The sequence below is a fragment of the Tinamus guttatus genome, unplaced genomic scaffold (assembly GCF_059628265.1).
Source record: "Tinamus guttatus ecotype Peru unplaced genomic scaffold, ASM5962826v1 Tinamus_guttatus_pri_ptg000021l, whole genome shotgun sequence".
NCBI classification, from domain to species: Eukaryota; Metazoa; Chordata; class Aves; order Tinamiformes; family Tinamidae; genus Tinamus; species Tinamus guttatus.
Window position 1 is genome coordinate 445,956 of NW_028288555.1, and position 25,620 is coordinate 471,575.

Below are 25,620 nucleotides of genomic sequence, written 5' to 3' on the forward strand. Positions count from 1 at the left end.
CACAAAATCTTACAGCACTGCACATTCTCTGAGGTTACCTTCTCATTTTACTCAGCTATTTTCTGATAGAGTTAAAACAATACTACTACTTCTGCAGTGCTGTGATTTACAGAGGCAAGACTGCACTTTAGAATACAGAACCTAACTCTTTTTTTCTTTTGTAAATTATTAGACTTAAGGAGAAGCCTGTATGGAACCTTGTCTCTGCAGTCCAGCAGGATGCCATCTTTCACAGTCTTCATCACACAAAACACCATTTTTCACACCTTTCTTTAGACATTCTAGAAGTGAATAATTTCCTGATAAGGTCAAATGTCTACTTTAGTTCACTCTCCATTTCTACTAGGCTGAATGATTAGTATCTGATAGGAAAGAATTATTAGCTGCAAGTAGTGCAAGATGAAATACACATCAAGTAACTAATCAGTAATTTTCCTGGGGAACAGATTGGCAGGGAGAAGAAAAGATGACCAAAAGGAAAGTTAGCCTTTATTGGTTGGGAAATGAAGAGAAATATATAAATTTTCAATTGAGCAGAGTAACTCCTAAGCTGTCAAATGTTTTGTTCTTTGAAAAAATGTGGAGAGAAAAGGAAAGGAGGAATCTTGCAAGGAGACTGAAAGACTTGCAAGGAGACTCAAAACTAGAAGACTTTATGCAGTAGGAATTACAGATGCGACTATATAGTTTAAATCCACATCTAACAACACAGCCTGAAATATGACTTCAGTTCTTAAATCTCTGAGGCAGAAATGAACAATTCTCTAGCTTAACTAGGAGCTTTGTCTGTGCTAAGATCAGGGGAAGAAAAGAATCGAGTTCTACTTAAATGGAGCATTTGGGAACCTTCAAATGTTCTCAGCCTCGGACAAAATTTATGTTAGTATATCTTCTAAGCAATACTGGAATAACTGTAGATACACAAACCCATGTTACATGAAACAGCACTAGACTCTGTAACTAGGCTTATAATAATTGGGAAAGAGGATAAGTATGATGCTATGGATAGAAGGAAGACCCATCTGTATGCACAGAAAATGTTAAGTCTTAAGAGATTAGTACTAAAGAGCATCAAGAGGAAGGTATATCTCTTAGCGCTTAATCCTTAAACTGAGACTCAGTAGAATACTTTCTTGTCAACTGTACAATCTAATGCTTTGTTCTTAAAATAGGAATATGTTTGTCTTCTCTACTGTTTTTAAAAGTAGTTCACTCATCTACTGATTTAGCTAGGGTTTGGGTGTTTTTCTACTTGCTATTATCTTTTTGCATATTATGTACAGTAATCTACATTTAGACCAAAGACTTAACTCACTTCCAAAACATACCTGGACTGTCTTGTAGAGACTTCCTACGGCACTGAATAAGGTATATGACAAACTCACACAGAAGAGGGCAGATCATTACTTTTCAGTTCTGTTCCGTTCCCCTAGCTTTACAACTGTATTATTCAGGAAATCTTTTGATTACTTGGTGTCATTTCAACTCCCCTAGGCAGCCCACACTGAACTTGAGTGAACCTTCTATACACAAACCACAGCCCCTCTGTGTAGAGCTATATTAAACCATTCACTCTCTAGCCAGAAGCAGCGTAAGAACAAACCACTACCGAAACAATAAAAATACCCTACATGCCCTTGTGCAATTCTTACCAATCTGTACATTTAAATAACATCAGAAGTTGTGTTTTGCTAAAAATTTACCAAATTTTTTTAAACACATAAAACTGTAAAAATCCAAAGAAAGAACAAACGAAAGAACAGAAAACGGCATAAACATTGCTTGTATAGGCATTGGTTAGAAGAGACTGCTGCACTAAGGAGTATATTCAAAAATATTTTTCTTTCAGTTTTATTAGATTTAGCGTCATGGATTATAAGTTATGAATAATGAATATGAATAACGTTATCCCCTTTTGTATGATGTAATAGATGAGCAAGAAGTCTGAAATGTAATGAAAATAGAAGTTCCTTTTTGGTTACTGAAGGTGCCTGTATACACCTATAACTAAAGCAGCTCTTTAAATATGTTAAGGAAACTTAAGAATGTCTACAACAAATTGAATATGAAGATAGCTACTTATTGGTGACCTCAAAGGTATTACGAAAAGCTGGCACTAACTGAAGTTTTGAATATAGCCCTTAGTTATGCATTTTTAAAAAATTTAGAAGCTCCCCAGCATCTCACGAATGAAGCTTATTTTGCAAGCCACCCACTGCCTAAGTGGGCAGTAATATTCAATATGAAACTGCTGGAACTCTGGTGTCTGACGGATTTCATGGAGAAATGAGATTTCAAGGTCCGACTCTAAGAGGACAAGAAGAAGAGGAAACACAAACAACAACAGTCCAAGGCCAACAAGAAGAAGTCTGGAGAAACTCTTCACAAAAGCATTCACCTCAATGTTGCCCAGTAGAAATTCATAACTCCACCTAAGTGCTCTCCGAGCTTCTTTCAGTTCTTCCTCCTCTGCGATCAAAAAGGCATTTTCATCTGCTTCCAATTCCTCAAACGAATCTGTATCATCTTTCTCATTCTCTGCTCTTGGAGAGGTATCGAAGAGCATGTCAATCTCATCATCAACTGGGGTGGGCAGCAGGCTGGCACTTGGATTGTACACCAGTTCTGAGATGGTTAAAGGTTCCTCTTTCATCTTCTCTTCATGTTCACTGGTGAGATCATCATTCTGCCCAGTTTCCCTAGCTGGGGAGCTAGAAATCACAGGGACCGAGATCTCGTCCTCCTTTGGCAACTGGACACCTAAAAAAAGAGATGGAAAAAAAAAAAGTGATCCTAAATTCCTGCTTACCTGTTGACAGAATCCAGCCTTCCAACAGTACTTAGCAGAGATTGGAAAGAGGATTTTGCAATCATTTTGGTTATTGAAACTTGATGATATACAAAAAGTGGAAAAGCCTTCTGAAAGTTCCATCATCTCCATAAGAAAGTAACTTTTTTTTTTTTTTTTTTTTTTTTACACTACTGCAGTACACCACCCCTCAGACCTGATTAACTGTTTCTGATGCAGCTGTGACTAGTAGTGGTCTCATACAAAACAGAACAGCACTTTTCCTACTGGTAATTGGACTTCAGATAAAAGTGTATATTTTCTGCTTAGGTAAGCATTGGGGTACAGATGATAATAATTATTAAAAGAAACACTGCATGAATGATAAGTGATAAGCTGGAAATTTTCAATACAGCATGACATTAAAAAACAGAGAAACAGCAGCTTATCATGACAAATGCATGCTAAGGGTAGAAAGGACAAAAGGAGAAAAGGCAATTCCACATTACAAGAGGTAAATATGATGGAAACTAAGTGTTCTCTGTAAAAAGCCCCCACCACTCATGCCTCAGTTTTTTCTTCCAGGCACATTTTGACTCTTTGTATTAGTATTTGTCTCCCTCTCCTTCAGATTTATCATAGAACAGAAAGACTGAGAAGTCAGTGACAACTGACATCAGCTATACTGCATAGAGTATTGAAGTATTTTAGGCTAATCTTTCATAGGAGAAGAGTTTAGATGAATTTGGTTTTGATTGTAAGTCACAATCCATTTAGACAGTTTTAAACAACATTAAACACTGTATAGAGGATATATTTAAACCACATCTTTTTTGGTACATAGAAGATCACATGAATCAATTACCTATATGCTGGACAAGTTCAGAATGGTTTGGAGCAGTATTCCAAATTTTAGGCAAGAAGAGAACATCGATGCTACTGTTGTTGGCCTGGTGGCGTACTCTTACGAGTAATAACTGCATTCAGTACTTCTTTGGGAGTATCAAAGAGAAAGCATCTCAGGTTAAAATACTACATACCTGATATTGCCTTGGTCAAGGGAATCAAGCTGATATTGGAACAAGGACAAATGCTCATATAGGTATTTTTTTAAGGTATATTTAAGATGCTGTTTACTTGAGTAGGCTCATATCCATCTTTTTGCCTTACAGGCAAATCTCTCTTATCTTCTCCACCTTCTTGTATGCTCCCTTCTTACGTTCCTCGTTTCAACTCAATCTCTGTCCTCTCAAAACTCACTAGACTTTTCACAGTCTAGTCTAGTTCTAGTTATTCAGTAATAAAGCAACATTCAACACTGCTACGTAAAGACAGCAGTGACTGGAATCTACTTTCTGCTATTTGTTTTCAGAAGGGAGGATTGGAGAGAAAGACAGCCTGGCAAACAGCTGGGACTTTAAGACAAAGTCATGGGAAAACAGTTTTAAATGTACTCCCATGACCGACACTCATTAGCAGCATCGGTGCAACCTATGTGCAGAAAGAACAGGCCTCACAGAGCATCATGTGCTGTAATAATATAATACAGTAACACTCAGTTCTCCTTGTTTTGTGATGTCAAGCGTCTCTCCATTCTTCACAAGTGACTAATCCAATGCAATGTGAACATACAGAACAGCACATAAAACCACCACAACCAGTTTACATGACTTCTCCAACAGTTAACGCAGGTAATTCATGTCAAAATAGTATTTATAAATCAAATTAGCCCAATTCTTTGATTCGAGAAACAGATATCTAACAGATATCTATAAAAGATAAAGAAATGTAGATTCATTTCAGTTTCACTTCTGTAACAAAAATTAAGGTTCAGAGGCTTTAAAACAATAGAGTGTAAAGATGTATTAGCTCAGACAAAGCAAATAAACAAATGAACAAAACCCACAGAAATCAGAATAGTGTGAAATGAACCATAGCTTTAACTGTAATGAAAACACACACCACCACACTGTAAGTATAGCATATATGACAAAACTGAAAAGTAATAATCCTGGTCATAAAAACAGTTACACTATAGCAAAATATGCAGCTTACCTTGGATCACAATTCTAACCTAAAATTTTTAATATTAACTCCACTATAATTCATCAAAATGTTCCATAGACTCTCCCTTTGAGATTGAATGCCTTCTCATATTTTTCTTGAAAATGTAATTGTGCTATTGTTGACACTATTAGTCTTAAGCATTGTAGTAACATTCACTGCATGGAACTGCTAGGTTTGTTTCTGAGATCTACTTTTCCTCCATTTGACTAGACAGCAAAAGAACAGTCTTATGTTACTGCTTAAAGATAATTAAGCTAAAAGTCAGCCATAACTACCTTTCAGAGAAGTCAGCAGTATTCGTACCACATGAAAATTTCTAGACATTATGAAAAAAAAATGCATTGATTGAATGACAAGATTGTACACCTCTTTGTTTTGGCATCTACCATGACCACCATGCTCCGGCCAGAACATATCCATGAAAACCACAGTTTTCACAGTAAGTGATACGAGATCTATGTACTACCAGGTCACCCAACAGCAGAATTCTCCTGGGTCAGACACAGTACATAACATTTGCAACTGTATGCTTTCATTCATGCTCTATGTCATCTACTGAAAGATTTAATGTAGTAATCCTGCTGATAGAAGGCAACACTCAATACTTTGTGAGAGGGCTGCCTCACTTGGAACCTTACAGCAAAATAATTTTCATATCCCAGAGATCCTTACAGTTATCACAAAATCCTCCATATAACCTCAACATCTCTGTTACCCTTTGGATAAGCTGGAGAATATGCTCAGTAAGATACTTGTTAGGTACCTGGTTTACAGGTTTGCTATAAATTGGGTGAATGATGCCTTGATAATATTCATTAACTTTGAAATTATGCTGAATTTAATACCAGCTGAGGTGAAATGCTATTAAATCCGATATGTGAAATAGACATTACAAATAGGCGCAAGCAATGACGGAAAAATTAAACTTGACCTATTTCATAAAATCATAGAATCATAGAATGTTTAAGGTTGGAAGGGACCTCTAGAGGTCATCTCGTCCAACCCCCCTGCACACGCAGGGTCACCTAGAGCATGTGGCACAGGACTGCATCCAAGGGGGTTTTGCATTAAATTTGTCTTTGAGGAAGCCAACTCCTTACTTTGCGGGCCAGCTTTCAAAATTCCTTTCACTGTCTTGAGTTTTATACCTCAGGTTTTATATATATAAACATATATATATATATATAAACACATATTTAGTGTGTCTATGTATATATGTGTGTGTTTGTGTATTTACATATATATATAACATACACATATATATATGTATATTAGAGAAAATTTCTTCATTACAGACAACCATCCTCAGGAAGCGTTCCCCACTCAGTGTCATACATTAACTGTCGGAGCTGATTGCCCCTCTGAGGTCTTCAAATGCTCCAAACAGGCTTTTCCTCCAGAAATACCTATTTTCTTATATTTTTTCTAGAAAATAAGATGTCCATGCCTCAGGGAGGTTTCAAACCATGTCTAAAACTATCTAATGGCTATCTGATACCAAAAAGGACGTTTCTATTTCTGTGATCTAATCCCTGCGTGAGCCAATCTGTACATCTCAACTAGGAAAATAATTTGGTTTCCTTCTTGGGTTATTCTCTGCTGTTTTTTTCTTTCTGAATTGGCTTCTCTGAAGTTTTCATGAGCACTACAAGCAGTACATTGCCAGCAATGGAGAGAGAAAGGGATTGCTTTTTTGAGCAACAGCTAGAGAGTAAGTCTGCCTAACTGCAATGAAGCCTTGCTCTTAATAAAGAAAATGCAGATGTCTACCATTAGCCTAATTTGACTGGCTAGCTAACAACTAGCCTAATTTCCTCAACTACTCTGCCCTCTCCCACCACAGTCATTTTAGACAGTCATCCCATTTAAACATGAAACATATTTTTGCAGTGGAACTTTTTCAGGTGAGAATAGATTTGAGGTGCCCTTCCTGCTACAGCTGGTCACACTGGATCATCAAACTCTACTCCAAAGCTATTTGAGAGTGCAGTCCTGGCTTCTTGAATATAAATCTCCAAGTTTTCAACTTTCTAGCCCCAAATGAGTCCTCTACACATGCATTTGATACACAAATATAACAGTTTATTTTCCAGAGGTATACCACTTCCTCTTAATTTAATAGGAGTAAAAGTACATTGCTTACTTAGGCACCTCAATATGGATTAAAGAATCTATTTTTAAACCTCCCCAATTGGAGAATCCTGGCTACAGGCCTCCCTATACCTGCTTAGATGCATATCTAGTAATCTAGTAATATATCCATTCCTCATGCTCCTTATCTTTCAGAGGACAGCTGCAACTACTTCAAAGAAAGGTCACCTCGAATTATGATTTTGAGGCCTTCTCTGCTCCACCAGACTAAATCCCAGTGAGCATATCATACATAGTGATCGTAAATAAGAAATTAACAATTAACATTATTCTTTTCATAAAAAGATGGATTTTTTTCTTTTTTTGTGATTAACCTGCAGATAGAAGGCAACAGAATAGACACTTTTTCTTGCTTTTCAGATTGCTGTTTTCTAAAGAAGTTGTATTAAAACTAGAATACATTAATATGCTAAGCTTGCTATCAACTTTACAGTCCATTTTTCAGTTTGAACTACTTATTTATGAGAGTCACAATCAGAAGATATATATGAAACTGAACCAATTACTACTGCAAATCCATACCGCCCATACTCGCTTGCCCATACAGCATTAAAAAAAGCCTTGTGTCCTATTCCTTAACATCAAAGCAAAAATGTACTCAAAAAGGGATAGAATTTTAGTATTTTATAACATGTGCTCTTAAATCATATTCTACCAAAGCAACTATATTTTACATCAGCTTGATAACCTGAAAAAGGAAAATTGTTTCAAAATAAAAAATTGATAATTTAGAGTATTAACTGGCATTGTTGCAAGCTGATTTGAAATTTTCAAAAATAAATACATAATACTTTTTTTTTAATTCCTTCATATTCAATATAACACTATATCATTTTGGGGGGGGTCAAAGATTCAGGGAACAATTATCCATTAACTCTGGTAAATGTAAGCCCAGTCACATTGCAGTATACAAATATCTATGTTGTATGTCAGATTTTGACAACGTCAAGTGACATGAATGTAATATTGTTATATGACATTTACCAGGCTGAGACTTCTTACACAGGCTAAAAAAATCACATGAGGGTGTAAAAATTCAAAACTATGAGATTTAACCACAATAAATATTCCAATAATAAGAGTTTAAATAATCTGAAAAGTTGGGTCTTTTGTTACTTTTTGGATAAATTTCAAGAGATTCAGTTATCTCAAGTAATGAATCCAAATCTTAAAAAAGACTGAGTTCCAATGAACGTACTGAAAGACAGAACACAAAATCTAAAACAAGTCTGAAGCTACTTTGAACTCAGCTCTACAGCACTGCTGCGAATCCTTTGCTGTTATTCACACATGAAAATTATTTTGCTGTTACCCTTATAAAACTAAAATTTTATATAAATTTGGGGGATAAATTTTGAAAAGTCTACTGCTTCTTTATTAAGGCGTAAATTTTATATTGTATTTGAATTTAACAGAATCTGACAAGTATTAAATTACATGTAAAAGCATTTCTTCCTTCCTTCATTTTCTATTTTTACAGGCAGTTGCATTCCATAAATCAAAATCTTTTAATACATGTTACTGGCATATTAGGTGAAGAAGTTTATTCCAAAGGCTTGCTACCCTTTTCTGGCAACAGCATCAGTCTTGCAGAGCAGGAGTGGGCTCGCTATGCTAGCCGAAACTTTATACCGCCCTCCACGATACTGTACTAAATGCTGGGACAGCTCCAAACCCCTAACTTGCTCCTGCAGATAAGAGGAGAAACAGCTGAATAAAACACAAGCTTCACAGCAGCCACATGCTGTGAACATGAACGTGCAGGAAGTCTGACATAAATGTTGGCAGCTGCTCATGTTCCTGAAGAGGCCAAAAACAGCAGCTGAGAATTAGGAGCGTGAAGGGCAGCCCCATCTCTATCTGTTATGCTGAAGTAGCTACATTTGCTGGAAATAAAGTATATACCCCAGAAATACGTACACGCTGTTGATAAAAATTTCAGTTCACACATTGCCAGATATACTGCACACAGCTTTACCCACCAGATATGCAGACACAATTGCCCTCCATCAAAGGGCTTGTGTAGGAGGAAAAGGATTGAGCTCAAAGGTTTCCTTCTTTTAAAGAAAAGAGAAAAGGCCAGATACTGGCTAGAAAGAGGAAACCAAATGTATTGCTTGCTGGGAATATTTTGTATAGTCTTTTGAACAATAAAGGCCAGTCAGGATGCAATAAGAACAGTTCCTATCTATATGCCTTTCAGTCATTTCATCTGACATACTGTGTATTCCTTTGAATATTTTTGACAAAAACAAACTTATTTGTTCCACAACAAGAATTAACTTCTAGAAGAAAGGAGAGGGTAACTGTCTCACATGAACAAAATTAACCTATTCTGTTTTTGCAAGGAGAGTAAATTACTGAGATGTTTTAGTAAGTCTGAATTCAGGTTGTGAGCTGGCTTTCCAGCTTGCAATTCCTGTTTGTTTTAGTTGTTTAGGATTTTTTTAAAAGAGAGTAAAGTATTGTCATCCTTGTCAGGTCACACCAAGTGCAAGCACTGCTTCCCAAATGTGTGATTTGACACAATTTTCAATGAATATAAAACCAAAGGTCTTCACCCTGCTTTTCACCCCCTGCAAAGCAGATCAAAAGTTCAGACATAAAAGCAAAACACAGCACATGGTACTTAAACACCCTCTGCGGTGGAAGAAACCCATGCCAGCATTGCTGACCTCTTTCCTGGACTTAGATTAGGCAGCAAAGAGGTGAAAAGAGTATCAGAGTGGGAGAAGTATACAGTATGGAAACAGGAATGCAAAGGAAAAGTGTGTGCGTGCCAGAGAACAAGGAGGAGCTGATCACAGGACTGAAGCAATACCATGCCCAGCAAAGGTCAAAAACAGTCAGGCTGTGAAGGACTGGGCACCCACGTGAAAGCTTAGCACCTCAGGAAGGGCAAGCGGGACGCTGTAAGCACCATCCCCACTCAGTCCCACTTGCGTCAGCTCTTGTCGCTCTGTAACGGCTGCAAGCAAAATGGGTCTTCCAAAGAATAACATGCACTTCTCCCATGCCCCAGAAGTTTGCAGCATGAACCAACTATAATCCTTAGGTTTTGAATGCTGCTACATAGATTTTTTGAAGGAATACACCAAAAGGGATATCACATAAACAGCACTGTTTTAAAATAAAGTTTTTAAGAATCTATATAACCCCTGTGTTCATCCATTGCTCAAACAGTCCCATATTAAACCAATAAAATGATTTGTCCATGTTTGGAGCCAGCATTTAATCTCTAAGCTATAAGAACACATGCATATGAATACTCATGTTTTTCCAACATTTCTATTGATGTTTGCAACATGGGAGTCAGGTTCATTCTCACAAATACCACAGTTTCTCCTAAGCAGCAAATTCATTATATTCATATATTCAATAGCCAGGAACTTGGCCCTCAGAGGGCAAGTCATTACAAAACGCAGATTCTTTCATCCTGCTAAACAAGCTGGGTTTGATTTTCAGAAGCTAACAGGTGTAAAAATACTCTGGTCTTTGTCAAAACATCCTTGGTTAATGTCCTATTGTTTTCAATACTGTTATTCATTATATCACATTATTCAGTGACTAGTAAAATAGATATTAAAATGTTATTATCTGTTAGCCCAACTCAATCTGTTTTGGTAAAAATTAGCTGCAAGCTAGGCAAGTATCTGCTGTCTGATATTCAGGCTGACATTCAAAATCTGCTAGCAACCTAGCTGCTAACTTAAGAACTACTATTGTCAGAAATTATCAGGTATTTTAAGGTATTTCTACCCATAAGCCCAAGAAAACTACAAGAGCAAAATTCCAGTAATTAATAGGTTATCAATTAACATATAAATCCACAATTTAAGATATTACAACAAATCTCATTTAAGTTTTGTCTCATTCATACTCCATTTGCAAACCACCTCCCCTCAGTAATTCCTCCTTATGCTTTGCTGCGCTTGAAATAATACCTTCATGCACAGTACAGTTTGTTCTTTCCCAGCATCCAGTATTGGTATAACAAACTATGAAGAACAGTTAACAATTAGCTTTTTCTGCAGACAATCCTTCAACTAATTGAGAAAAATAAATTTAGTTTTACCAGCCCTTCTAGCTGTGATCTTGGATCCATGTCGCAGTAATCGAATGCTCACTTCCTTGTTAGAGTGGTTAACCATACGCAAATGAATACTTCTCTTCGTTTGGATTTTTACAAGACATTTCACCATTTTGGCTATTTCTCTTCTCAGTCTAACCCATACTGGCTTAGACCTTTTATTCCATTTCCACTGACTTTTAAAAGACTAACAAGTCCCTCTCAATGAATCAAATGACAAGTATCTAACATGGCCAACAAAAATATCCCAGCAGGGAACAGAACGAGGGGCTATTTTTAAACATTTCCAACTGCCTCATAATGTACAATACAAACTTCCACAGCATCCATCTCAGTTTGCAGTTGCTAGCATAACAGCTGAATCAAACATGCAAGTGTAAAAATATCTAAGACATCAGAACACAGTGCAGTGAAACAAAAGACCAGTTCGTAGCACATCTTTTTCACAGAACAGAATGACTGTGGCTATTATTTTTCTAAAAGGCTTTGATTTGGTCACTGATCACAGAATCACCAGAACGGTTGAGGCTGGAAAGGACCTCTAGAGATCATCTAATCCAACCCCCCTGCTCAAGCAGGGACAGATGCCATTTACCTGCTATTACCTGGAAAGTACTTACGGAAAAAATGAAGTTATACAAAGGACTATTCCAATCATGTGCTACAAACTTGTAGTCAGAGATGAAAATGATTTAATTTCAAGGCAAGCATCAAACCTGACTGCATATGAATAAAAGACAAAAAGAAAAATCCTAAATTTGGGGGAAATGTCTTTTCCTGTGTATATGCTCCAGGTCCAGAAAGATGGAATATGTTCCACCAGAAAGATGGGCCAGTCACTTCAGTCTCTGTGCAGTGGGGATATACAGAACAGAAAAAAAAGGCATGACCATACATGCTTCCTGTGGATAACTGGCTCCATTTGGAAGCACTTCATGCATAAGATTCTCTTACTCTGAAACCACAGCTGGAAAGTGGTAGTTCCTCAACCCTCAGAATAGTTACCTTTCATGTTGCAGATGTGTTGTGCTGTCAAGGTCTTTGTTACCCGATGTCCTTGTGAAAATGTCTGGGATTTAAATACTTTAATATATTTGTTGTGTTGTGTTTATTTTCCATCTGAGTGAGTTCTCCTATGGAGGTTGAAATTATTCAAAATCCCCTACTGAATGTTTCCTCTGCTTGTGCCATCTCAATTGCTTTGTTCCCTAGCAACATTCAAATAATTGGCATGTAATCTTCCCTCTCATCTGGTAGTTTCTGTAGGTTCGCTTTCATAGCTCACATACTTGGCCAACTAAGAATTAATCTCTCCAGCAATTTCAGGAAACTCAAAGATACAATACAAATATTGATTAAAAAGGATAATACTACAAACCTTTAGGCCACTGTAGTTTTGTCAGTGTATTTTGTCAGTGTATAAATGCAAGAACAAGTTTTGCTTCATTAAAATAGAAAAATGTTCACTTCCTTGACTGTGCAAGGAGCGTATAGCTGTGGGTGCTACTACTCATAGCCGTGCTACTGAGAGCTGAAGCCTGTTTACACAGCACAGTGTCCTGTGAAGCAGCTGGACATCCATATGCACACGGCAGTGCCTTACATAAACATCAGTGTAAGGTCTTTGAAGCTGCATTAGTGACCAACATAGTGTAGAAGGTAGCTGAACTGCCCTAGTGCCAGTATAGGCAGGGTTGCACCACAATCTTTTGCAGTTCCTTTGCAAAGCTCCCCAGACAGTCTGCCCCATGACAGGCCCCAATGCCTAGAGACAGGACAATTTCAGTGTCAGTGAACTGTTAACATCCATTTGAGGTACGATTTCATAATATACGAACTCTAAACTATAAATATATTAACTATATAAAGTATATATATATATAAAAGTTCATATATAAACATATGAACTATATTGATAAAACATGAACTAAGTTACTTAGGAGCAGGCAGTATTAACTATGTGTAAAACATCTTACAGGAAACAAACCACCAGCAAATATTTCTCTTCATCTCAGAGTTAACAGAAATCTGTATGACTAAAATGAAATATGTTTTTTGAACTTACCTAATGTGTATTTGAAATATATCAGCAACCTCTGGTGAGCAAATAGCAATGATAACTCAGCAGGTTTCAAAAATGAATGTCATTGCTTAGTGTTATAAGTGACACACAAGAACTTTAACAAGCAGCAAGCTATTGTTATTCTACCATGGTGAAATTTGCCTACCAGTAACAAACTGTTTGTTGTTTGGCTACCAGAAAGCAAAATTACCATAAAACAGAAATATCTCATAGCTAAGATAAATAAGTAACCACGCTCATTTAAATTGACGAACATGTTCATACCATTCCTGGTAATGACTGCATCTCAGACGGGTAGGTGCTGAATGTGATTTTTAAAAAGTGAAGGAATAAGCAAACACATGGAAAGCTTTATTTTACAAAACACATTTAAACCCATCTTCAAATAATGTCTCCTTGTGTCAATGTAGTTAAATTAACAGGGAGTTTTGCTGACATTAGAGCAAGGCAAAAATAAATGTAAAGAAAAGGAAACCAAGTAAAACAATGTACTTGGCAGTAAATTGTCAGTTTTCATCTGACCTTTCTTGTGCAGGATGGTAGGACTACATAATCCCCAAAGCCCTTTTCCAACCCCAACCATTTTGTGATTCCGCGATTCATCCCAGAGAACTACACAAGTAAGCATGTAACCGTAGTACATGTTTAAAAAAATGTTTCTGTATGTTGAGATTGTTTAATTTCTGTTAGATCACATGAGAATTTCTAAAATGCTTTTGACACAGTAAGCTGAACACAATTAACTTTCCTCCCAGAGAGTCTTCAATGAAGCTGGTGCACAGTTCTTAGAGCCAGAGATCATTTCTCAATACGATGTGCAAAGACTTAATGGTGTGACTCCTAAAGAGAATTGTTACGTCAAAAAGAATTGTCACATATTTTCTATACAACTGAGCCAATAACACATCTGCAAGTTTTTTCATATATAATGTTTTCATAATGAATATTTATAGAGCATGGGGCAGGAACCAGGTAAGTGACTCACCTTCACCTAAAGGCATCTCTTCCCCCTCGCATGGGGAAGGAAGGAGGGGCTGCAGAGGTTCCATGTTAATTATGAGCTGCTTGTTCAAGGAGGGAGAGCTGCGACTCTGGGTAATGCTGGTTCTAAAACAACGGGGAAAACAGGGTTTATTTGCTCATAAGGAAACAATTACAATCATATCTGTCTCATCTCAGAATTGCTTTGCATAAATTATCATAGGCTTTCGACTATCAAGACTGTGTACACTGAAAGCCACTTTCAGCTGTGTTATGCTGCGCAGTCAGCAGATGTAAACTTTACAACATCTGAAATGCAAGAGCAGACTTTGTGCAGGTGGATTTCTGCTTATACAGCTACAGCCAAGCTTCTGCTCATCTCATGCAGAATTATAGTGTGTTGCTCCCCTCCACACTGCACAGCAGACAGGATTATTTGGTTTCTAGGAGGAGGAAAGTAGAGAGGATACAAATTAATTTGCTGAAGTTGCTCCATTGCCCCTGGGACTGGGTCAAACATTTGCTGTGGTTTGAGCAAAGCAGATTAAAGAAAAAGCTGGAACAATTCTACCTCTTCAGTGAAAAGATAAGCACATCTCTCAACCTCATGTACCTCACACATCTGCCTTCAGGCCCTGAAGCTGGTTTTACTCCATTTCTTACTGGGTTCTAACAGGCTTTCCTGTTAGCAGGTGTTGAAATTCCCCAGAAAACCTGAAGGGAGGCCGTTGATTTGCTTCAGTCACGCAGCTGGCTAGCTTAAAATCATGTTACTGAGGAAAAAGAAATGGCTTTTTCAAGTAAGTTATCTAGGACTTACATGACATGGGCCTGAAGCAAGAGCCCTGCAACAGAGCTGAACCATTACACTATAGAATATTATTTTTGACAAAAGCAAAGATGAAAGGAAAGAGGCTTCTATTTGACTTCAGACAGTACCTAGCTTTGCATTCAAGATAGGTTAGGAATACTGCTCATGCCCTGGTCTCTTCATTTATCCTCAACTTCTTTCAGATTGGGCTCTGTCATAAAATTGCAAATGGAAAAAAAAAAAAAAAAAAGAAAACCCAAGGAACAGTGCAACAGTGTTAAATTTTCACAGAACTCGTTTTGCACTTGCACAAAGATTCAACTTAAATTCCATGTAAGTAAATAAGCTAATTAAACACCTATTGCAAATGAAAAGAAAGTACTGTGGGTTTGAATAAACCAAGATCCAGATGTGCTGCTTTAGATCACATTACATGTAATTAAATATTCTGTAGGGAAAAACAAGCTTTCCTGCTCAATTGCCATGATCTCCTGTTCATTAACATATGCCCAGAGCTACTTATGTCCTCATTTGCCTTATGTGAGCAGGCTCCATTAACTCTTAAGTTTAAGTTTTCACTACCCAAAGAAGTTTTTCATTGATTCATGACTGCAACTCTAATTACACAAATTCAATAGTACCTCCACAGGCTTATTAGGAATTCCCTGGATCTTTGTGCTTTGTAGAGGGCTAGGAAGAGAGATGTGCCAGTTAGCACACATATGACATATCCTGAGAGCACAGAATTAAATCCTTCAGTGTATATTTGTCATAAGAACTTGCCAATGCATTAACGCTTTGTGAGCACAGGCTCCAGCAAATTTTCTTTGCATAGTGCAGTTAAGTACAATATCCAAAATCACAACAACCTTTCCAAAGTGCTATTTCTCTCTGCACTGTGAACTGACACTTTGGGGCTTGTGGAAAGGTTTCACTTTTTACCTTTTCTCCTCAACTTCAACCACATAATTTTCTCTTAATGTTCTGTCCCTGGAAACTACCATTCCCTGTCTATAAATTTCTTGTGTAGAGTCATGTGCTTCTTAAGACTGGATTTTTTAGAGCTGAAAAGCTATGTCTTCTGACTACTTGTACTATTAGCCGGATAGATTAGCTACCTCTGCTCAGATTTCAAAATAAACATAACGACAGTTGGAAGCATTAGACTTTTATTAACCTGTCTTGCTAAGAAACTTATTTAAAGTTATCAGATCATTATAAATACAATATTTTAGAAGGATAATTACAAGAAATACACACTACTTTCTACAGATGCTAAAAACATGACACTGATCCATAAAGGCAACACAATTTCCTTTGATCTGTTCCTTCATAACAGTTTTAAAAACATTTTCTTCTAACATAGAAAGTAAGTGTAAAATAGAAGCTAAAAATATTTTTTAAACTTTTTTTATCTCATGGAAAAAAAGAAACCTTATGAATAGTGAACATGAAACACAGTACTTTTGTATCTAAGTAATTTCTTTTGAAATTCACTTGTATGCCAAATATCTGCTGTCTCAACGATGATCTCAAATTCTGCCTTCTATGTTCCTTGTTAATACTTCTCACACCATCACTTACAAAATTTTATATGAAATCTATAAAAGCATGTGCAAAGTCACTCCTGTGTGCATTGACTATTACATGCTAACAACACACAATGCTGAAACTATGCAAGTAGTAAGCATCAGAAAAAAAAAACATTAGTTTGTTTGCAAAACATACCGATATAAATACACAAAAGAGAGCCTTTCAAAATGGGACAAGAACTAGGAATAAATTGGAAATGTATCTGTTTGAATCATTTAACAACTTTCTATGTATACAGAAAACAATTACTTATCTGAATGATTGATTTAAGGCAACTTCAAAGCAGTACATATTAAATTCCCTTATTCCTGCTATTGTCAGATTTTTGTGACACAGGCATCTTTCCCAAGGCTTGCATGCTTCAGTGTGGTAGATTGGAACTACAGTCATTGTATCTCACAGAAAGGAGAATTTCTGTGCAGAGCAAAATAATCCTCCTCAATGCCTAACCTTCAATACTGAGCGTTAAAAGATACCTGTGAACTTCAGGAGGTTCCCTCTGGATCTTAGAGCTTGCCTCCACAACCTCTTTGGCTACTTTTCCACTGTATTAAAACATGAATTAAAAATTCAAGTCAATACTAAGAAACATTAATTACATACATGAACAATTAAGTTATTTTCAACAGAAAAACACAACTTTTTTTTTTCTGATATCAAAACAGCTGTAGTAGGTAATATAGGCCAACAGTACATATGTAAACATACAGTGCATATGTAACTTTCCAGATTAAAAATCCTGTTACTCTTTATCTGCAAAATCACTTTGGAAAAAGCCACTTCTTGGGGGGGAACATTAGAAGTGAGTACACTGTCCCACTAAAGAATCTCTATTCCAGATTTACGTAAATAAAATGGTAACTCAACCTCTATAGTAACCACAGAAACTCATTTTATAGCAATTCTACCAGAAGTGGAACCCTTTTCTGTGAGAACTACTATTTGACAGATAGTTGCGAGAAGTCACCAATTCATTTATATAAACATTAGAAATACTTTCCAATCCTGACTTGAATTAGGTTTGAACTAAATCCTCAACAAGAAACCCTCACTTTACCATGAATAATTATTGAAGCTTTCTCTTATTTTCTAAAATGCTTAACAGAAAAAAGAAAGCAAACTCTTACCTGTATCGAAATCTACTTCCCTTGAAAAATATTTTGCTGCTGGACATGGTTTTGATCTGACTGGATTTTGCATACCTTGAAGAAAAAGAACATAGCGTGTCACATTTGCAATATAGCAGGAACCTGATATACAAAAATGAAAAAGATCAACTTTGATATTTTTATTTCACAAGGTAATATTCAGTAACTGGCCTTTCCAAGTTTATATATTTGTACATATACAAATCTTTATATTAAGATGGCACAAAACAACGTAGACAGTATAGAATGTGCATAAACCAAAGAAAAGCAAGAAAAAAATGTTTCATATCTAGGGACTTCAATTCATAGGATGAAGAAAAGACTGCAACAGCCCAACAGCCCTTAGAAAAACTTCTTAATACCAACCTTTTCAGGAAAGTGTGGCTATTTCTGCATTCCCATAGATAAAACAAATATGGAACAAATAAACAGTAATGTTTGTCTCCGAGAACACCTGTATTTCCCATCTGTCCATACAGTCAAGTTATAAGCAGACTACCTCATATTCTATTCCTCTATAAATTTTAGAAGTTTGTCTATTAGAATCCAAGAGTGAGAAAATTGATGTAAAACCAGTTTGCCATTTCAAAATTGAAGATCTTCAAGGAAATGGCCTATCTGCTGGTCTGCGCGATGTTTGTAGGTCATACTCTGATTGCTTTGACAAAAGGTTGCTGCATATGTTGTGATTACGTAGAGGAATAGAACATGATGTAGTAGCTATTTGAAAATAATCACAGCAGTCAACCCTGGCCCTGGATTGAGTCATGAATAAAACTCCACTTTCCACAATCTTAGCTTAAATTTCAAGTCCCAGGCTCTTCTAGGAGAGGAAAAACTCATGTATAATTAAGGTAAAATGTCATTATCAGGAATACATGTAAGACCTGGTTATGCTTGTTCTCATCAGAATACCTGGTTGGTAACATATAGTACATAAATAGACAATTGAGCCATAAGTTTTATAACGCTCTTTAGTAATGAGGATCCACAATGTATAGTTTGGTATCTCTGACTGTACAACACCTCTGATGCTTTTAAACTGCTTCCTATCTTTTATTCACAGCTATCTCTGTTTCATGTTGGTTTTCATTCCTTTTGCATGTTTGTTTTCACACTCTGTATACTAACCATTATTATTTCCCCAACAATCAGGCAGCTTTCTGGCCACAAAATACCACTGCCACTCCTCACTTGACTAACACTTCCCTCTTGTAAGACCCACTGAAATATACACAGGCAAGATAATTTTAAGCAAACATGTTGAAGAAATAACCCCATAGCAGGGCTGTTCAGCCATCTGGAAAGCAGAAGCGAGAAAAACATACATCTGTGATTGAAAACCAAACGCTAAATACTACAACCATTCAACTACAAAAGCAAAGAGATTATATTCCTTTGAGCCCTTCTCGTGAACCAGTACTCAAAGCAAAGATGTCTCTCCTTCATGTATCGATAAGGATACATGGAGGAACTGTTCTTCTCCATTTCCCACATTTAGTTCTAGTAACTTAAAACTGTTCGACCAAACGACATGCACTATTTTCCTACTTTGACATACTTTCAATAGAAAATATTTCCTAGAGATATTTTTATAACTGAATCTTAAGAGTAGATGTTTACATAAAGAAGAAGCAACAGCTGTATTGTAGCAGCTTGTATTTCCTGTTTCTGATTCTGTACTTTAATTGAGTAAATTGCATTGAATATATTATTGCATCACAGTTAAAATAATGAATCTCCTCCAAAATAAAACAGGTCATTAACATCCACAATAGGAAACACATTCTTCCTAGCCAGTTAAAAGCTACCTTTGTAGCAGCTACTGGTGTCGCTGTGTTGCAGGAGGAACACAATAATTTTCTCAAATATGCAAAATGATGACAGGAAAGACTAAGCAGCAAGAATAAAAGCTATGTTCCAAAGGGGAAGTGTTAGTAAACAAAGAGAAAGACCTAACAAAGTCACTTTTGGAAAAAGAAATATTAAAAAAAAAAAAAAAAAGCCTAAGGGCTTTTAATGAGGAATAATTTTCAGAATCTTTCAGAAATTTTGGAGAACAAGGAAGATTCTTTTTTTTTTGTCATGGGCTACATATTATTAAGGCTACATATTTTGTAAACTAGATAGCTTTCAGCTTTCAAAATTGTTCTAAGAATATTTATTTTTTTATTATTTCTTAATTTTATTGTACAGAATCTTGAATTCAACTCTCCTTGGATTTTACTGAGAGCGCTTTACCTGTCAGAAGAGCCCAGAGAATTTTGCATATTACACAATCTCTTCAGTTTTTAAGGCACTTAACAGCAGGGCTAAGATTAACAGCTATGTTCCCAGATAGAAGCTATTGCACCCTGTCTATCTGACTTCATACTACAGGGCTGCAGAAACAGGGTGCTGGAAAAAGTTCACTTCCAACTCCTTCCGCATCTGTGTAGTACTGGCTTGAAATGAAGTCATATTCTCCCCTAATATGTGTATATTCTGTTCACATTTTGAATCCTGCTAATGAAACTGAGAACATTTCATATAGAACTTCCATCTACTCACATACACATTACAGGCATTAGTATACACAATTGAGGTAAGTCTACTTACTTATAGAAAGCCTGGTTCTCCACCCCACATTTCCAAAGATGTTTGCAAGCTGCTGGTGTAGAGGTATGGAAAGACAGCACAGTCTTTTTCTAAATGCAAGGAAAAGAAGGGAAATAAATCAATGCAAATGTTGAATTTTGAAAGACTGAATCAGCAGGAACTGACAGCAACAGCATGGCCTGGATACCCTGAAGACCAAGTTTCTCTGTAGAGCCTTAACCCTTGGTTCACTCACAGAAGTACAACCCATATATACTTGATGTGAACATGAGGAAGAAATTCTGACCAGATATTCCAACTGCCCATGCAATGGCCCCAGAAATGAAAAGGGATATTTTGAGAGCCTAGAGAAGAGCATATAGAGTACCAATCACCTGCAGGCCAAAATGACAGGAACAAACTTTCTACATTTACCCCTTCCTGTTGCACAGTTGCTCTGCTGCTTACCATCCACATTCCCCCTATTCACTACCTCCTGCAGTCAAATCCTCCCTGGTACCACACTGGCATCTTGAACCTTATTTTCTTCTTCTGTTTTCTGTTCATCACCCAGATTGTGTCCTAAAGCTATATCATCCTGTCAGAGGTGAAGAACTCATTACAGTATCAAAATCATTCAATATCATGTATCAAAATCAACTCATTATAGATCAAAATCTCTAGATTTCAATACTAACAAGCCAATAACAGGATCCCTGACTGCCTACATCATACTACAGTTCAGTTAGCTAAGCAAGATTTGAGGAGGTAATCCTAATTAGCTAAATCAAAATATCTCATTCTAATCCAGGAATCAAAGCCCATTTGAATTTTCAGTCATATAGAGATGTTGCTCATGCTTTAGCTTAGGCATAGCTTTAATGCTTTAAAAAAATTCTGTCATTAAAAATTGACTAGTAAAACAAATACATCAACAGACAATGCAGTCCTGGATGAAGGTAAAGGGACAAACATTTGACCTCTTTGAAAATTAGACATTCTCTTGAAATCAGTAATATTCACATTCACTTGTATTCTACATTTTACCTATAATATGAAATACAATTATTGCTTGCTTCAAAGCTTAATATCAAAACTAAAGATGACAGTATTTTATTTTAATTGGTTCTAAATCAAATACACAGTTTCCACCACAACAGCATCAAATCCAACCTCTTTCTGAGCTCCGAACACATAAAAAGTCTTCCCTTCAAATTTCAATTTATAGACATCACACCTGAAAAGAGAAAAAATCATTTAAGTATTGGAAAGATAGACAGAGCTATAGGTAAGAGCAGTTATTTGTATGCAAATTCTGCTGATTCCCATACCAAGTAAGTTATAAAACAACAAAGAGTTTCATCAAAGTCTTGTAACCTTGACCATAAAAGCATGTACTGCTCTAAATTCTTTTAGAGTACATCAGCCCAGAGTGTTTGTTTTACATCCCTATGCATCTTTGAAGAATTAAAACCGGCTGGTGGAAAAGGACTGAAGCTTATGCTTACATTTTGTAATACAGCCTAGAATTCCTTTTAGTTCTTAAAACCTTAGGATGTTTTAGAAGTGAGGGAAGACTCTTAGCTTACAGATGATGCATAAAAAGGTATTTGACTTTGTAGATGCCAGCACTTTCACCAGCAATTTCTTTTCCATATGCTTATTTGTCTATGTCATACATTATTTTGGTGAAAGAGTAATTAGAGATTACATCATGAGAAAAAATAAAGATTGACAGCACTAATTACTGAATTGTCCATCACTAGGTTACACATCTATGTCAAAATTTCATTTAACAAAGCTTCAAAGCACAATCAAAGAATGAAATAGTGCTACACAATATTAAGGCAATATGTTGCCTCTGTTTAAGTAGTAACAGAATTTTTGTGATTACCACAGTTGAAACGGAGACTCAGGTGTCTCATAAACTTAAGATTTTAGATAGCAGATGGTTAAAACGGAAAAGATTCTAGAGGTAAGGAGAAATGTTCTATTCAGGATTTCTACCAAATTGTATTATTCAAAACCATACTGATTTTGGACAGAGGTTACAGAGCTTCAGTACACTTTACAGTCTTACACAGAGATTACTTATTTTCCGAATCCAAAATTATCTGAGAAAATATAAAAACATATTTTGAAACAATAATAGGACAAGTTTTCAAAGCAAACCAGGAACCTAATAACATTTTGTTTGGTTTAACTGAAGTAACAAAACAAATTTATATCAAGTGTTGACTTTAAAATTATAACGATTTACGCTGCAGCACCTCAGATAAATAGAACCATTTTTTTAACCTAAACTAAAACATACAGGCACACCCATCTTCATTTTTTTTTTCTTGTGACACTTGAAGAGAATATTTTTTCAGTGTGTCTATCATAATTAACATGTTTTTAGTGCTTACTGAAGTCTATCTGTTCTCAAAATATGTTGAGATTCTGAGGGAAAAGATCAGTAAAACCTGAAGAAAATAAAATCTCAAAGATGAATTAGGATTTTTACTGATTGTTGCAAATTTCAGACAATATCAGTAAGAGCTATCCTAACTACCAGTTCTTCAGAAAATAAGGTCCCAGATATTAAACAAAGAGTGTATTATGTCCAGATAAATCTGATCAGATTGACCTTCCAAAAGCCTGTCTAACACTGAAACAGTTTAATGGTATTTCATCACTATTTCATTTTCTTGTTTACATGACAATGTATGCAAATGAATACTCAGAGATTTCCGAAAGGACAAAGCATCCTTGGGCAAAAACATGAAAAACCAGACAGAGTAAGCCTAAACTCCCAAAGTATGTCAATGAACACTTGGCAAGTCATATTCACTCTTCCCTTGAGCACAGGATGACATTATGGTCACACTACTGTTATGCCAAAAGCATAAATCACCCCAAGTACAGTTACCTACCAAGACTACCTGAGCTTAACCCTAGGGAAATTGTCAGACAAATCCGGGATAACTAAACCACTGTATTTGAGAGGAACATCTCCAGCACTCTCCACAGGGAGATGAATAGCATAGGGAGGGTGATGCTGAGATTTCAGGATAGTCAGTTCTTGAGGAAGTTTCTATGCATAGGCCAGGAAAAACATACCTTCATACAAAAAAAATCTCATAATGTATATCCTGCCCACCTGCTCTCCTACAGCAGGCTGGAAGCACTGAAACACAACCACAACTTAAGTTCAAGGAATCAACCACTCTTGCCACCTTTTTACCCATAGGGCTAACGGGATATACCCTGATGCCTGAACATGCCTATGCTCGCTCTGCATCACATGGCTCAGGGCGCAGACACGGTTTCCATAACGCCTGCAGGAATTCAGTTTTATATCTTCCTTTAGAGGGACAGCTAAGTCAGGAGAAAAAAAAATAAACACCAGAGAAACAAGGGATGACTGTTTAAGTGTTTTCTTCTTAGAAAGAATAATTTTTTAAAAAAAAATTAAAAAGAGTCTAAAAAGAAAAATCAAAGGCATTCTGTTCTTCTGTTGACCTCCTCTGCTTACCAAATAAGATCTTGTTTCCTTTTCTAATTGGACAAAATTAATTGAATTGAGGAAATGATAACTTTTATCAGAGCCAAATAAGGATGTAGGTGGATACTTATAAACTTTTCCAGACCTCTCTGCCCATACGCCTCTCTGGTGATTTATAGAAAATAAAAAGGGATGCTCAGCCAGAGTAGAGCTCTTATTTAATTTCAGGGTTGTGCATTGTATGAACTAGCTCAATTTCTGGAATAATTCTGCCTGGAAGAAGAATAAGACTAAATTGTTATTATTATACTTCTCATTTAAGATGCTTTAAAACTGAAATGTGATGGGACAGAAAAAAGAATATTCACTTATTTCACTTTAAATAAATACAGGTGAAGATACTATGAAGAAAGGAAAAAAGACTCTTACACATATTATTCTACTCTTACTTTATATGCTTACCATTTTAACAAATGAGTTCTTTTATTTCCCTGGAAAACTACAAATCCTGCAGCTGTGAATCCTAAAAATGTGGTCATCCCCGCTGAGTCCTTCAAAGAGAAAAAAAAGAAACATGTAATTTTTTCCTTCTCTATTGGGGTACTTCTTACTGATAGTGCAAATTCCTATTTCATTACAGACTACCTGCATTTTATTTTCATTATAGAAATAAATTTTCCTTGCTAATTACATATTTCTGAAGAGTAAATGTTGCTCTTGGCAGCATAAACCTCATTCATTTTTAGCCACTTAAGAGTAACAACATCTTGTGCTTTGCTTTTATTTACTTGCAGCAGATGTCACATAGGGAGTCCATAGGGATATTTATTATTTTGGTGAAAACATACTTCTCTGTATTGTCCCATACTTGAAAGTAATGGCTAAACATAATCCCGGGGTTCATGTCTACTTCACTAGTGTTTAGGATTTTACACGTTGTTCCTTTGTGACACTTACAATAATCATGTCAGAAGTGTGACTGAAGGATAGTATAAGTAAAAACATGATGATATTTGCCTTAAATTAGAAAAGACCATTTTTTTCCTTTCAATTCCACAATAAAAGGTTTGATTCAAGTTATTTTTGTTGTTATTGTTTTGGTTTTTGTTGTTGGTGGTGTTTTGTTTTTTTTTAACAGATTCAGGTGAATTTTACACTAGCTGGCTTTCCTGTCCACCCCAAGCTCTAGGTTGTCACTATGCTAAACTAATCATCTGCTTTATTGTTCAATGTGATCTATCAAGAATATATGGGCATTTACGCTGCTTAGGTAGCAGCCACAGAATTGCACAGAAGGTATAAGGAGCCAGGAAAACATCTTGTTTTGCAGTCCACTTCCAAAAATCTGGACTATTTTTCTCAAGCTGTCAGCATGGCCCACAAAGCCCTGCATGTCTCCACTTGATTAGCCTCCTTGCATGGACAAAGAGGATATGATGCCAAGTCAATTTGGATTTTGTCAAGTGTCATCATACGTCTCCTAGATGCACTTGGATAATCTGCAGTATGCAGATTATGGAAATAAAATTTACAAAGTCATTGACTACAGTGAGCTCTGAACTAAGCCACATATCTCATAGCAGGAGCACCATTTCTAGTAACATGCATGTGAAATTAGCCTCTAGATTAGAGCAGCTAAGCAGACAACATTATGCACTTCTGTTGTTCCACCAAATAGGATGGCACATAAGCCAGAAAAGTCAGTTAAAATGTGAAGCAGACAATATTAAATTACTGCAAGTAAAGGCATTTAAAACGCAGGTGTACTGAACAACCAGAAATGATAACTAAGTTCACCTTCTTACAGAGAATTATAAAATAGTTAAGTGGTAGAATACCTAAAT

The 25,620-nt window shown here is 36.3% G+C and overlaps 1 protein-coding gene across 1 annotated transcript in view; it reads right to left on the reverse strand.

The window, feature by feature from the left end:
* Positions 1-1,570: 1,570 nt before the first annotated feature.
* FRMD3 (FERM domain containing 3) overlaps positions 1,571-25,620 on the reverse strand; it is a 125,047-nt gene continuing 100,997 nt past the window's right edge. The window contains exons 8-14 of the mRNA XM_088524517.1: positions 24,239-24,327; positions 21,463-21,526; positions 20,311-20,399; positions 17,692-17,766; positions 17,041-17,109; positions 14,165-14,286; positions 1,571-2,760 (exon numbers count right to left, since the gene is read on the reverse strand). Coding sequence (XP_088380643.1) covers positions 2,165-2,760; positions 14,165-14,286; positions 17,041-17,109; positions 17,692-17,766; positions 20,311-20,399; positions 21,463-21,526; positions 24,239-24,327 — 1,104 coding nt within the window. The 3' untranslated portion in view covers positions 1,571-2,164. The remainder of the gene's footprint in view (positions 2,761-14,164; positions 14,287-17,040; positions 17,110-17,691; positions 17,767-20,310; positions 20,400-21,462; positions 21,527-24,238; positions 24,328-25,620) is intronic.